The sequence below is a fragment of the Anolis sagrei genome, chromosome 2 (assembly GCF_037176765.1).
Source record: "Anolis sagrei isolate rAnoSag1 chromosome 2, rAnoSag1.mat, whole genome shotgun sequence".
Classification (NCBI taxonomy): domain Eukaryota; kingdom Metazoa; phylum Chordata; class Lepidosauria; order Squamata; family Dactyloidae; genus Anolis; species Anolis sagrei.
In genome coordinates, this window is record NC_090022.1 from 23,831,792 (window position 1) to 23,845,430 (window position 13,639).

General features: G+C 42.2%; 1 protein-coding gene across 2 annotated transcripts in view; it reads right to left on the bottom strand.

The window, feature by feature from the left end:
* Positions 1–6,811, bottom strand: part of ATAT1 (alpha tubulin acetyltransferase 1) — a 36,749-nt gene extending 29,938 nt beyond the window's left edge. The window contains exon 1 of one of the 2 annotated variants that reach the window (XM_060759365.2): positions 6,567–6,811. In XM_060759365.2, coding sequence (XP_060615348.2) covers positions 6,567–6,676 — 110 coding nt within the window. In that variant the 5' untranslated portion in view covers positions 6,677–6,811. The remainder of the gene's footprint in view (positions 1–6,566) is intronic. The other variant, XM_060759367.2, reaches the window with a different exon arrangement.
* Between the last annotated feature and the right edge of the window lie 6,828 nt (positions 6,812–13,639).

Consider the following 13,639-nt stretch of genomic DNA (forward strand, 5'->3'; position numbering starts at 1 on the left):
CTTTGCTCCCATGCAAATGCACATGAGATTTAAGTCACAGAATACTCTTCCATTAGAGTTACAGATTCAGCCACCAGATTGCCTTCTATGAAATACAAGAAGCTACCTACCTTACGCAAAGAGAAATCACTGGTATACTCTTCTCTCCTGGAGGTTTTTAAACAGAGGCTGGGTGGCCATCTGTTGGAAGCATTTTGTGTTTTCCTGAATGTCAAAATGGGGTTGGATTGGATGATCCCTGGGGGCTTTTCCAACCATATGATTCTATGGTCCATCTAAGCCAGTGCTGCCAACACTAACTGGGCAGCCCTGGCTCTCTGGGGATTTCAGGCATGATTCTTTCCTAGGGGGTCGACTGTAGTCGTAAACTCTGGATGTATCTACACTGTATAATTTCTGCAGTTAGACACCACTTCGGCTACCATGGCTCAATGCTATGGAATCCTGGAAGTTGCAGTTTTACAAGGTCTCTAGCCTTCTCTGCCAAAGACGGTTGGTGCCTCACCAAACAAAAACTCCCAGCATTCCACAGCAGTTAAAGTGGTGTCAAAGTGCATTCATTCCAGTTTTGATGCACAAAGTATGGATTAAGTAGAAATCCTGGACCAACTTCAGGAGATACTTTAATGTCTTTATTTCTTTTGTTAACACAACACGAGAGTATATTGAAATTTGAGCTTTTGATAAATAATAGAATCATTTAACAGGCAGATGTAAAATTAAGTAAGCTTTTAATGGAACAAAGTATCAATGATAGCCTCTGTAAGGAGAGATAAAGTAATTTTGTAGTTAGGTAATGTCTTGTTTTCTTCCTAATGGAAGGATAAAACCTTTCTATTCAGGCAAGCTTTCAAAAGCTGAAATATTTAAGAACAAGTTTTTAATGGCTTTAGGTGATTTTAACAATTCTATTCTTAATTCTTTTCCAATGTTTACCTGTGGGAGGCTTTTAAGCTAAATTGTGTATTTTTATTAATATTATAATATTTTATTATATTATTTTAAATTTATTTTTACTATATTTATGTATTATTATTATGTATTTAATAACATCGGTCAACACACTTTTGGGAATGTTTTGTTTCCTCCACAATTTTGGGTAAACCAAGTAGATTTTAACACGCTGAACACAACTATGTATTTATCATGTCTGTATCATATAGTTTCCAGAAAAGGCAATTTATTGTTGTTGTTGTTGTTGTTACCCTTAACATTAAAACATTAGCATACAATATAAAATATGCAAACTTGCAAACATTATAAAAGAATTAAATGCAAATAGTATGCAAACAGTTAAAATCCATTAAAACATATTCAAAGTTAAAAACCACAGTCTAAGCACTGCTGTATGTCTACAGCAGAATACTCTATGCCAGTAATGGTGTCATCAGGAAACAAAACTAAAAATGTTTTGCTGCAGATTTTCATTTGTAATCACTTTCCAACGCTTCCCGGATGACAGTCCAACAACAGTCACCCAACATGGATGAATTCCACTTGCCCTGATACTGTTTTTCCATCTTGGCAATTAAACCTTTCACCATGTTTGTCCCTCACAGCACCCAGATTGTCTGGAAAGAAGTCCAAGTGGGAATGAAGAAAATGTTTCCTCTGTGATTTGTATGCCTGAAGCAGTCTTTCAACCTATTGGACATAATCTGGAGATTTATAGCTGTCTAGAAAATTACAAACAACATTTTTAAGGCTATCCACAAAACATGTTGTGCACCCTGTAGAAGGCCATTAAAGTGGCTATCTTTCATCACATTTGGATCTGTGAGCCAATGAAAACACCTTCTTTTATCTTTGCATCACTTATGTGGGAAAAACATCTGCCATAAATAAATTAAGGCTTCACTTTGCTTGTTCATTGCCTTAACAAAATTTTTCATTAGCCTGAGTTTGATGTGTAAAGGTGAAAGAAATACTGTATCTTATTTCGATCAAGTGGGTCATGTACAACATTCTTCTGTCCTGGGACCAATTTACTGCGGGGAGGCCAGTCTTTTCCGATATAATGCTCGACTATCCAACCCGCAAAGGAAACAGCAAGTGTAACCAACCTACAGAACCAGTAGAATTACGACTACCTTAAGATCACCACTGAAATTCCAGTTGTGCTTTGAGTATTGAAGGCGGTTCAGCAGAAGTTGCATGATCTCATCTGATCCTTTCATATAAACAGCATGTCTGACAGGTATAGAAGGGTAGATATTGGTGTTGCGCAGCAAAACAGCCTTCAAACTTAAGAATCTGTCAGAAGTACTTTGATTGTGTTTTTCCTTCATGGCAGGTAGTTAGACTAGATGATCCATGTGGTTTCTTCCAGATCTATGAGTCTGATTGAGGCGTCAATAAATAATCACCTTTCTGTTGGGTCATGGTTGCATCTGAGAGCACAAAACAATCCATTGATGTCACAGCATAAGGTCACACTGGCTAAAATATTTTGTCAAATCTTCATTACAGTAGAGAAATGTTGAAATTTTCATACTGGATGACAAAAGATACCATCCTTGCAGCCTTGATCCAAGCAGCTCTGCCCGACTCTTCAACAAACTCAGATCTCTGACCAAATCTTTCAGCTTTGCCTGAGATATTAAATGAGGATCACTGGATGTTGAGGGCACAAAGTCAGGATCAGCATCAGCTTCCATCTGCATCTGATTGCCATCATGCCCTACCTTCTCATCCTCTACTGTCCATGCCTCTGGCATGCCCAAGCAAGTATCTACATGATCAGAAATGTATTCTTGTGGCATTTTGACAGACTGAGTTTCTGTTGCGTTACATAATGTTGGTTATAGCTGTCAAAGATATGAGCAATCTAAAAAATCATGCAAATTACTGCTAAGAAAGAAAATGTTTCATAAATTTACAATAATTATATAAAAAAAGGTCGTTTCTCAAAAACCTTAATGGTGTGATAATTTAGAAGCTATTTATGTGATCAACATCAAAAAAAATCTATTTGGTACACTCAAAATTCTAAAGGAAACAAAATACTGTATATACTTGAGTATAAGCCTAGTTTTTCAGCCCATTTTTTAGGCTGAAAAAGCTCCCCTCTGCTTATACCCATGCCTTTCTGCCAAGACCCTCGCCTCTCCACACAGCAACACAGTTCTCCTTCCTCTCCTTCTCTCATGCAGCATGCACCTTCCTTTCTTCTCTCAGTGCTAGTCTTTTCCACTTTTCCTTATTCATATACACACAGCATTTCCCCCAAAATGTATAGTTAAAATAAAGTAAGGTGATTATGGGAAGGATTTGCATTTACATTGAAGTTTAGAATAATTATTTAATCAGAGTTGGACAGTCTTATCTTTAATTACAGTTTTATGTAAATATTCAGAACCATTTAACCTACTGATGCCACAATTAATGTAATTTTATTGGTATTTACTTTTATTTTGAAATTTACCAGTAACTGCTGCATTTCCCACCCTTGGCTTATACTTGAGTCAATAAGTTTTCCCAGTTTTTTGTGGTAAAATTAGGCGCCTTGGCTTATATTCAGGTCGGCGAGTATATACTGTACCCATTTTCCAATGTAAGAGGCTTTTTTTTATTGTGTCAGAATCAACTTGAGAAACTTCAAGTCACTTCTTGTATGAGAGAATTGGCAGTTCACAAGGACGTTCCCATGCCTGGGTTAACTCATTTCGCCACTGTGCCTCCTAGTGTGAGAGGCTGAAATAGGCTCATTCAGGACAAAAGGAACAATTCCTACTCTGGGTTGCTGTGAGTTTTGTGGGCTGTATGGCCATGTTCCATACAGCCCACAAAGCATTCTCTCCAGACGTTTCGCCCACAACTATGGAAGGCATCCTCAGAGGTTGAGGGGTCTGTTGGGAACTAGGCAAGTGGGGTTTATATATCTATGGAATGTCCAGGGTGGGAGAAAGAACTCTTGTCTGCTTGAGGGAAGTGTGAATGTTGCAACTGCCCACCTTGATTAGCATTGAAGGTGATAGTATGATAGCTGGTTCCGGAAGCTCAGAGATGCTGCAAAGACGGCTGTAAATAAAGGAAGAGGGGGTGGAGTGCGAGTGAAGGAAAGATAGAAAGGAGGGGACACTTATGGTAAGGGTTTGGGCAAGGTTTAGGATTTGGGTTAGGGAGCCCCCGGTGGCGCAGTGGATTAAAGTGCTGAGCTTGCAACCGAAAGGTCACAGGTTCAATTCCGGAGAGCTGTGTGAGCTTCCGCTGTCAGACCCAGCTTCTGCCAACTTAGCAGGTCGAAAACATGAAAATGTGAGTAGATCAAAGGTACTGCTCTGGCGGGAAGATAACAGTGCTCCGTGCAGTCATGCTGGCCACATGACCTTGGAGGTGTCTACAGGCAACGCCAGCTCTTCAGCTTAGAAATGGAGATGAGTACCACACCCCAGAGTCGGACACGGCTGGACTTAATGTCGGGGGAAACCTTTACCTACCTTTATCTAGGGCAGTGGTTCCCAAATTTATTTGACCTACCCCCTGGAAATCAATTTTTCTAAATATTCTCTTCTTTTATGCTTTCACTGCCCCCTTACAGTTAGTTATTCATCGCCCCCAAATGCACCTGTGGCCATTACCGCCCCCCCTCCCGGATCGCTGCAGCACCCACCAGGGGGCGGTAACACTCACTTTGGGAATCACTGATCTAGGGTAAGGGTTAGGGGTTACTGTTAGGGTACGATTTGGAGTTAGGGTAAGGGTTAGTGTAAAGTTTAGGGTTTGGGTTACCGTAAGGGTTTGGGGTTTGGATAAGGGGTTAGGCCTAGGCTTATGGTATGGTTCAGGGTAGGGGTTAGGGTTTCACCATTAAAGAACTCTTACATTCCTTCTACAGGGTGAGGCAGGATAACTTCCTTTTTTCAAAACTTAATAAAACCCATTGTGTGAATCAGATTTTTTAATAATGTAGCCGCATACCTAAAGTTTTGTTTTACGTAGTTTTGAAGATCAAATTAGGTAGGTGACGTCCCCCATTCTCCATACTCTTGAGTAAACCGATTTCTGGCGTTTGTCATGACTCTTGCCAGCATAGCAGGCATTATGTTGGTAATTTCTTCCTGGATGTTGGTCTTCAAATCTTGTAAGGTCCTTGGACGGTTCACATAAACACGGGATTTCAAAAAACCCCATAGAAAAAAATCACAAGGGGCCAAATCTGGAGAGCGGGCCGGCCACTCCAAATCCGCTTGAAAAGTAGGCCTCAACGGCAAAAGCACGCTCCTCACTGTTCCAACGCAGGATGGCGACTGAACTGTCAGGACAAAACTTTATACTCCCGCCTCTTGAACGAGACCACTACGTCATCAACCAACTGAATGGCACGCATTTTAAAAAAGAAAGTTATGCTGCCTCACCCTGTATATTATCTGTCTCCGGCCTGGCTTACGTTAACCTGGCTTACATTAGCTAAATCTCTCTTGTGCAAACTGTGCTCCCGAAGGATGCGGCATCTCCGTAATGCTCGGAGATTCCAGACGCAGCTATCATACTATTAGTGCACTGAATAGTCACTGTAATTATGACTGTACTTTGCTATTTTAATGTTTTAGTGTAATTTGGATTATGATGTTTTAATGATTGTTTCTAATATTGTTGTTGGAAACCGGCCTGAGTCCCTCGATGGAGGTGAGAAGACCAGTATACAAAACTGCTAAATAATAATAAATAATAGTTCTTGTGGTTTTTTTCGGGCTATATGGCCATGTTCTAGAGGCACTTCTCCTGACGTTTTGCCTGCATCTATGGCAAGCATCCTCAGAGGTGAGGTCTGCTGGAACTGGGAAAAAGGGGGGTTTATATATCTGTGGAAAGACCACGGTGAGACAAAAGGCTTTTGTAAGTTGGAGTAGGTGTGAATCTTTCAACTGACCACCTTGATTAGCGTACAATGGGCTGACTGTGCCTGGACCACCTTGATTAGCGTACAATGGGCTGACTGTGCCTCTTCTTGAAAGGTGATTAGATGTCCCTGCCTGTTTTTCTCTCTGCTGTTTTTGCTGTTGCAATTTTAGAATTTTTTAAAACTGGTAGCCAGATTTTGTTCATTTTCATGGTCTCTTCCTTTCTGTTGAAATTGTCCACATGTTTGTGGATTTCAATGGCTTCTCTGTGTATAAATAATAGCCTTGCAGCTTCAAAGCCTGGCTGCTTCCTGCCTGGGGGAATCCTTTGTTGGGAGGTGTTAGCTGGCCCTGATTGTTTCCTGTCTGGAATTCCTTACTCTCTGAGGGCGGGGCTCTTAACCAACTCTTTATTTATAGCCCCCGCCCACTTCCCGTCATGCCTTGGGGCAACCAATGGCCAAAAAGAAACGACCGTTACCCAGCACGCTTTGCGCGCCCTCTCTTAGGGACAATGGGGACAATAGATGGGCGTGTCACCACCACTGAGGACAATGGCCCGGCTGGGGCAGTGGCGCGAGCCCCCTGGAGGGAAAGGGTTCGATTTCCCGGCGTGCTCCGGGACAATGGGCAAGGGGCTCATTTGCCTGCCTCGCTCTGATTTGGAGGAGCGCTGTCAATCAAAGGCGAAGAGGGAGGCGGCCCCTCTGTTGCCATGGTTACCTGTGGGTGGTGGACAGGCCGGCTCCCCTTCGCCCCGAGGGCAGCAGGCGCTGGTCCACCGTCGTGATCCGCTCCCCGAAGAGGACGTCCACGTCGAAAGGGAACTCCATGTTCCCGGCATCCGGGTCCTTTTCTTTCCCTCTCTTCTTCCGCCTATCAACGCAAGAGGAGAGCCTGGCAGCCTTCTAGACTGGCTGTACGGCAGCGGCGACCATGACGATGACGCAATACGCACGGCCACGCCCTTAGCAACGCGGCCTGCTCTCGGCGCTGGCCTTTTGCGCCTGGCAACGGGCACTGTTACAGCCCACTTTACAATAGGGTGGGAACTGTTTGAGTTGTGGTTTATCCCCAAAGTTCCCTGGTCTTGAATTCCTTAGCAATTAAAGTGGAATGTAGCACCACAACAAGGGGTGTGTGTGTGTGCTAGCACACTAGAGAATCAAAGCAGTTTGATACCACATTGAATGCCATGGCTCAGTGCTATGTAGTCATGGAAGTTGAAGTTTCACAAGCTTTCTCTGCTAAAGAGTGTGGGTGCCATACCAAACAATAACTCCCAGTTTGACAGTGAAAATGGTGTAAAACTGTATTGATTCTACAATATAGCTCAGGCCTGGGCAAACTTGAGCACTCCAGGTGTTTTGGACTCCAACTCCCATAATTCCTAACAACCTTCCTTCGCTCAGCCTTCTTAATAGTCCAGCTCTCACATCCATAGGTTACTACAGGGAATACCGTTGCTTTAACTATGCGGATCTAAAATGATCGAGGGTCTGGAGAACAAGCCCTATGAGGAGCGGCTTAAGGAGCTGGGCATATTTAGCCTGAAGAAGAAAAGGCTGAGAGGAGATATGATAGCCATGTATAAATATGTGAGCGGAAGCCACAGGTAGGAGGGAGCAAGCTTGTTTTCTGCTTCCCTGGAGACTAGGACACGGAACAATGGCTTCAAACTACAAGAGAGGAGATTCCATCTGAACATGAGGAAGAACTTCCTGACTGTGAGAGCCATTCAGCAGTGGAACTCTCTGCCCCGGTGTGTGGTGGAGGCTCCTTCTTTGGAAGCTTTTAAACAGGGGCTGGATGGCCATCTGTCAGGGGTGATTTGAATGCAGTATTCCTGCTTCTTGGCAGGGGGTTGGACTGGATGGCCCATGAGGTCTCTTCCAACTCTTTGATTCTATGATTCTAAGTGTGATGTCTCTACCTTCACTATTTGATTGAGATTGGGCATTGCTCTCCTCCCAAGAAGCAAACGTCCTCTGATTTCCTGGCTGCAGTCTGCATCTGCAGTGATCTTTGCATCTAGAAATACAAAGTCTGTCACTGCTTCCACCCTTTCTTCTTCTATTTGCCAGTTATCAATCAGTCTGGTTGCCAGAATCTTTGTTTTTTTATGTTTAACTGCAACCCAGCTTTTGCACTTTCTTCTTTCACTTTGGTTAGAAGGTTCCTCAGCTTTCGGCCATTAAAGTGGTATCATCTGCATATCTAAGGTTATTAATGTTTCTTCCAGCAATTTTAACTCCAACCTTGGATTCTCTACCTGTGGGTCCCCAGATTTTTTGGCCTTCAACTCCCAGAAATCCTCACAGCTAATAAACTGGCTGGGATTTCTTGGAGTTGTAGGCCAAAACACCAGGGGACCCAAAAGTTGAGATCCACTGAGCTAGACTTTCTGGAACATCAGCAGATGCTTATGGAGGAGAATTGGGAAATCAATTTTTCATATCCATAACACACTAGTATTTGAATTCATTTGTTCTTAACGGATGCCAACAAAGGCAAAGAGTTGAAGATGTGTCTTAAGATTTTATATCTGTAGAAGAGAGTCACAATTTCTTCTGAAAGAGATGAAAGGGTTAACAGAACTTACAAGTGTTTAAGTGCTGAAATGCAAACCTAAAGAGAGGCTTGTCCCTCTCCTCTGGCCTGCAGAAGACCAAAAGTCAAGAGGAGATAATGTATCTAGAAGACACAAGATGCTCTTTGTCAAGTTCGCCTAGGGAGTACTCAGGGTGGGTTAACACCCAAAATGCTTATCTGTAACAATAATGTGTGTGTTTACGTAGTTTGTAGAAGGTTAGCAGTTAGAGACACTGAAGTACCAAAATATGAGAAAAACATGTTTTTGAATGGTTGATCCGATAAGAGAGGTGTGTGCCCATGACACAGTGAAAAGACATGTATATAAGGTGACTGAAATATCCAAATATGAGAGACAGCCTTTTTTGAAGACACTGGTTTGTCTTGGTTGTTTCTCCCTGTGTGGCCACACTTGAAATAAAGAGACTTCTGCTTTACCTCTGGAGACTAGACTCTCTTCATTTTGCTGCCCTCTGTGACGGACTCAGCAAGGACCCCAAGCAGGGGGTCCCCTACATTTCTGGAGGTTCCGCCGAGATATAGCAGAGGTGCCAGTTTGATGAGATTCTAGAGGTTGTTGGCAACCCATTCCTGAAGGCGAAGGCTGCCCAATTGGGATGTATCAACAGAGGTCGAGAAGGGATCCCAAAACAACAGACCGATCCTTTTGTTCATCTTTGTTGGGTGCCCTCGTCAGCAGGAACGCTCCACTTGAGAGGAAAGTTGGAAATCTCATCCCCAGGAACGTCAGGGAACGCAAGTCATCGTGACCAGGCGAGTAGAGTTTTTCTTGGGGAAAGGGAAAGTCTAGACTAGTAAACAGGCGCCAGAAGGGTGGAAGGTTGGAAAGTATTGTCTGTTTGGGAGTGTGACACAACTGAATAGGCACCACCCTTAGGAAAATGGGGCAAAAAGGGAGTAAGAAATGCTCAAGCCCATTGGAATGTATGGTTAAGAATTTCTCTAAGTTTAGGCAACAGATGCCAGGATGTAACAATGCCCAGAAATTGCAATTTCTGTGTCAGGTGGAATGGCTGAAATTTAATTCAAATCCCAGATGGCCAGAAACCGGAACTTATGATTTGAAAATAGTAAGGCAATGCCTTCGTTACATAGCTGCCAACCATCTAGATTCAAGAATGTATGTAAGGTTTTAACCGAAGGAAAGGCAGGATGAATTGGATACAGAAAGGGACCATATGTGTCATAAGTACTTTTAAAAACATTAAATAGGTTCTTTTATTCCGCTTTTAGTGAGACAGGTTGCATTAGGCACTTTCAGAGAAAAAATAGACACAGACTCCAGTACTTACATGCTCTGCTCCATGGGAAGGACAGAGGTAGTGTATTTAGAGAGTGTCAGATATGCTATGGGAAAGCATGATTCTGGACACTTTGGGGCTTCTTTCTCAAGGGAAGAGGAAGAAGTGCGCTTTTGGAGTCTTAGATTTTGTGCAGGGAGGCAGGTTCTACTGTATGGGAAACAGAGGTCTGGTCCTTGGCATTGTGCTTAGGGAAAGAAGTTTTGGCATTTCAGTGTTTTGAAGTTATGGCATTATGGAAGTTATGGAACTGTGCATTGGGAGGCTGCAGGAAAGCAGGGTCTGGCCTTATAGGTGCTTCTCCAAGGAGGGAGAAAAGGATATGGTAATATTTGGATGCATGTGGATGAATGCGTGTACATGTGTATGAATGTTGAGTGAAAATATAATTCCCCTTTGTTTGTTTGTTAACCAATGTAATTGTGAATCCAATGTAGTTGCATAGAATCTGTATGTCTGTATGTCCAATGTCATTCTTTGTCTAAATGTTTTCTGTAATCTTATATACCTTCTCACACTGGAAATTGCACTAAAAAGAACCTATGCTTTAAAATCATTGAAAAGTCATTCATGACATATGTAATTTTAGATTTTATTTAGTCTCACTCTTATTGATGATAGTTTTCATAAAGTGTTTGCAGTTTTGAGCAGAAGACCCTCATCCTTATTGATTACAGGCTAATGACAAACAGAAGTGGGTTCATCCGAACCAGGAAAAACTTGGAAAGCTGTGCAAGTTAATTAACAGTTTTATTTGGTTTCTAAGCAGGAATGCAACTGGCCACCAAATAAAAGGATGCAAAGCTTATGAAAAAAAATTGCAATTGGACTATTAATTGGAACAGTAAATATATGTATTGTTTGTGTTTTATAGTTTTTAAGGAGTGCAATAATAATAATAATAATAATAATAATAATACATGACTGGTAAAGAACAATTGCTCTAACACAAATGAAAGCAATATATGATATAAAGTATAAGATTTATTGTATAAGGGTATAGAAAAAAATAAGGATGAAATGATGTTTTGAATCAGATCAACCAAGTGATAGAAGGAAAGACAGAGAATACAATGGATGGAAAATATTGAGCTTCAAATAGAGAAGTACAGCTTTGGTATATGGGATTTTTCAAATAGCAAATGTGATTTTATTTATTTATCGTGTCATCAGCAACCATTGTATTACAATTCTAACAGAGCAAAACAAACACAGAGATTAAAAAGAAAAAGAAAAGAAAGAAAGAAAGAGAAAAAAACCACACAGATTTTGCAAATTTGGTATTTAGTTAAATGTCCTTTGATCAGTATCTGGCCACTTGGAGTGCCTCTGGGGTTGCCGCAAGAAGGTCCTCCATCGTGCATGTGGCAGGGCTCAGGGTGCTTTGCAGCAGGTGGTCAGTGGTTTGTTCTTCTCCGCACTCGCATGCCGAGGATTCCACCCTGTAGCCCCATTTCTTAAGATTGGCTCTGCATCTCGTGGTGCCAGAGCGCAATCTGTTCAGTGCCTTCCAAGTCGCCCAGTCTTCTGTGTGCCCAGGGGGGAGTCTCTCATCTGGTATCACCCATGAATTGAGGTGCTGGATTTGGGCCTGCCACTTTTCGACTCTCACTTGCTGGGGTGTTCCAGTGAGTGTCTCTGTAGATCTAAGAAAACTATGTCTTGATTTAAGTCGTTGACGTGCTGGCTGATACCCAAACAGGGGATGAGCTGGAGATGTCTCTGCCTTGGTCCTTTCACTATTGGCTGCTACTTCCCGACAGATGTCAGGTGGTGCAATACCGGCTAAGCAGTGTAATTTCTCCAGTGGTGTAGGGCGCAGACACCCTGTGATAATGCGGCATGTCTCATTAAGAGCCACATCTACTGTTTTAGTGTGGAGAGATGTGTTCCACACTGGGCATGCATACTCAGCAGCAGAGTAGCATAGCGCAAGGGCAGATGTCTTCACTGTGTCTGGTTGTGATCCCCAGGTTGTGCCAGTCAGCTTTCGTATGATGTTGTTTCTAGCACCCACTTTTTGTTTGATGTTCAGGCAGTGCTTCTTGTAGGTTAGAGCACGGTCCAAAGTGACTCCCAGGTATTTGGGTGTGCTGCAATGCTCCAGTGGGATTCCTTCCCAGGTAATCCTCAGAGCTCGGGAAGCTTGTCTGTTCTTAAGGTGAAAGGCGCATGTCTGTGTTTTAGATGGATTAGGGATCAGTTGGTTTTCCCTGTAATAGGCAGTAAGAGCACCTAGAGCTTCGGAAAGCTTCTGTTCTACCATCTCAAAGCTCCCTGCTTGAGCAGTAATGGCACGATCATCAGCATAGATGAAACTCTCTGTCCCTTCTGGCAGTGGCTGGTCATTTGTGTAGATGTTGAACATGGATGGAGCAAGCACGCTCCCCTGAGGCAGGCCGTTCTTCTGTTTCCGCCATCTGCTTCTCTGGCCCTGGAACTCAACAAAGAAGCTCCTGTTTTGTAGCAGGTTTCCTATGAGGCGGGTGAGGTGGTAATCCTGGTCGTCTCTGGTTGCTTCTGGGTTGAGAGAATCGGCTGTCTACGAAGACGTTGCCCAGGGGACGCCCGGATGTCTTGCAATCCTGCGAGGAGGCTTCTCTCATGTCCCCCAGCAAATGTTTGTGGGAACATTCAGGACTCATGGGATTACTGCCGGATTGCAATTAAGTATATTTGACCAGCTGAATCATCCTTGGTTGCTTTAATGAAAGCTAAAAATGAAACCTTACAACAAATAAGTAAGTCTATGAGTTGTTTGACTATGGAAATAAATTTGAGAGATTGGAGAGAAAAATGTTGATGTTAATAATGGGAGGACACTCAGAAGTCTTCCTAGAATTAACAAAATTACATTATTGGTTAAGAACAGATTATAAAGGATGAAGTAAGCTTGTCAAATGTTCTTGGGAAGATGATATACTAAGATTGGAACTGGAAACCTTGGGAAAAATGGTCAATATTGAAGAAAATTTGGTTTGTGATATAGTTCCTATGCCTATGCATGTGGGGAAATGGTTCTGGGTTCCATATTTGTTATCCAAGAAAACCATATGCACAAGGTCCAAATATACAAATTTGAATGAAACAATTGATATTGATAGATGCAATAAATGGGATATGTATGTCCTTTAACAGTAAAACAAGTTGAACCATGTGCATTGGAAATGGCAGATGCAATCTGCAGGTTACAAAAGCTAAAGCCCAAAACCATGGTATATGACAATGGAATGTAATGCCTATGTGTTATCTCACCTAATGATTTATATTGGTCTGATGGGGAAACACAAACAGAACACCACTGGTATGATATCTTCACAGGATACATCCAATAGTATGTATAGGGATACTTATATTGCTGCTAATCATTTGGATCTTATGGCCTCTTAGACGAATGACAGGATTGACAAATCGATTATCTATATTTGAAAACAAGTTAACGTGTTTAGAACCACAATTATGAACTATGATGTTTGATTAATCATACAAGTTCAATATTAACCTAAACATATATACTCTACACTTAATCAAGTTTGATTATAAGTATAACCAACACTGAATTGCTTATCATGTATGGATCATGTATGTGATACGATAAATTAGCATTTATGTATCAAGGGGAGGAATATGTGAGGAATGAATGTTTGAATGCATGGAAAAGAGAAGAAACAGGCCTGAAGAAAAACCAACGTGGAGTTATGATATGGGACGAACTTGGCAGTCGAAGCGAGGAGGCAGTAAGGCATAACTGAACAACAATGGACAATGAGGTGTGCGGCCGAGCATGTAAGGAGTGCAGGAGGTACCCCATAAGTCATGAGGCCTGGAATGTGAATGTCTTGAACTTTGGAGAGAACAAAGACATATTGTCCTTTAGTAAGA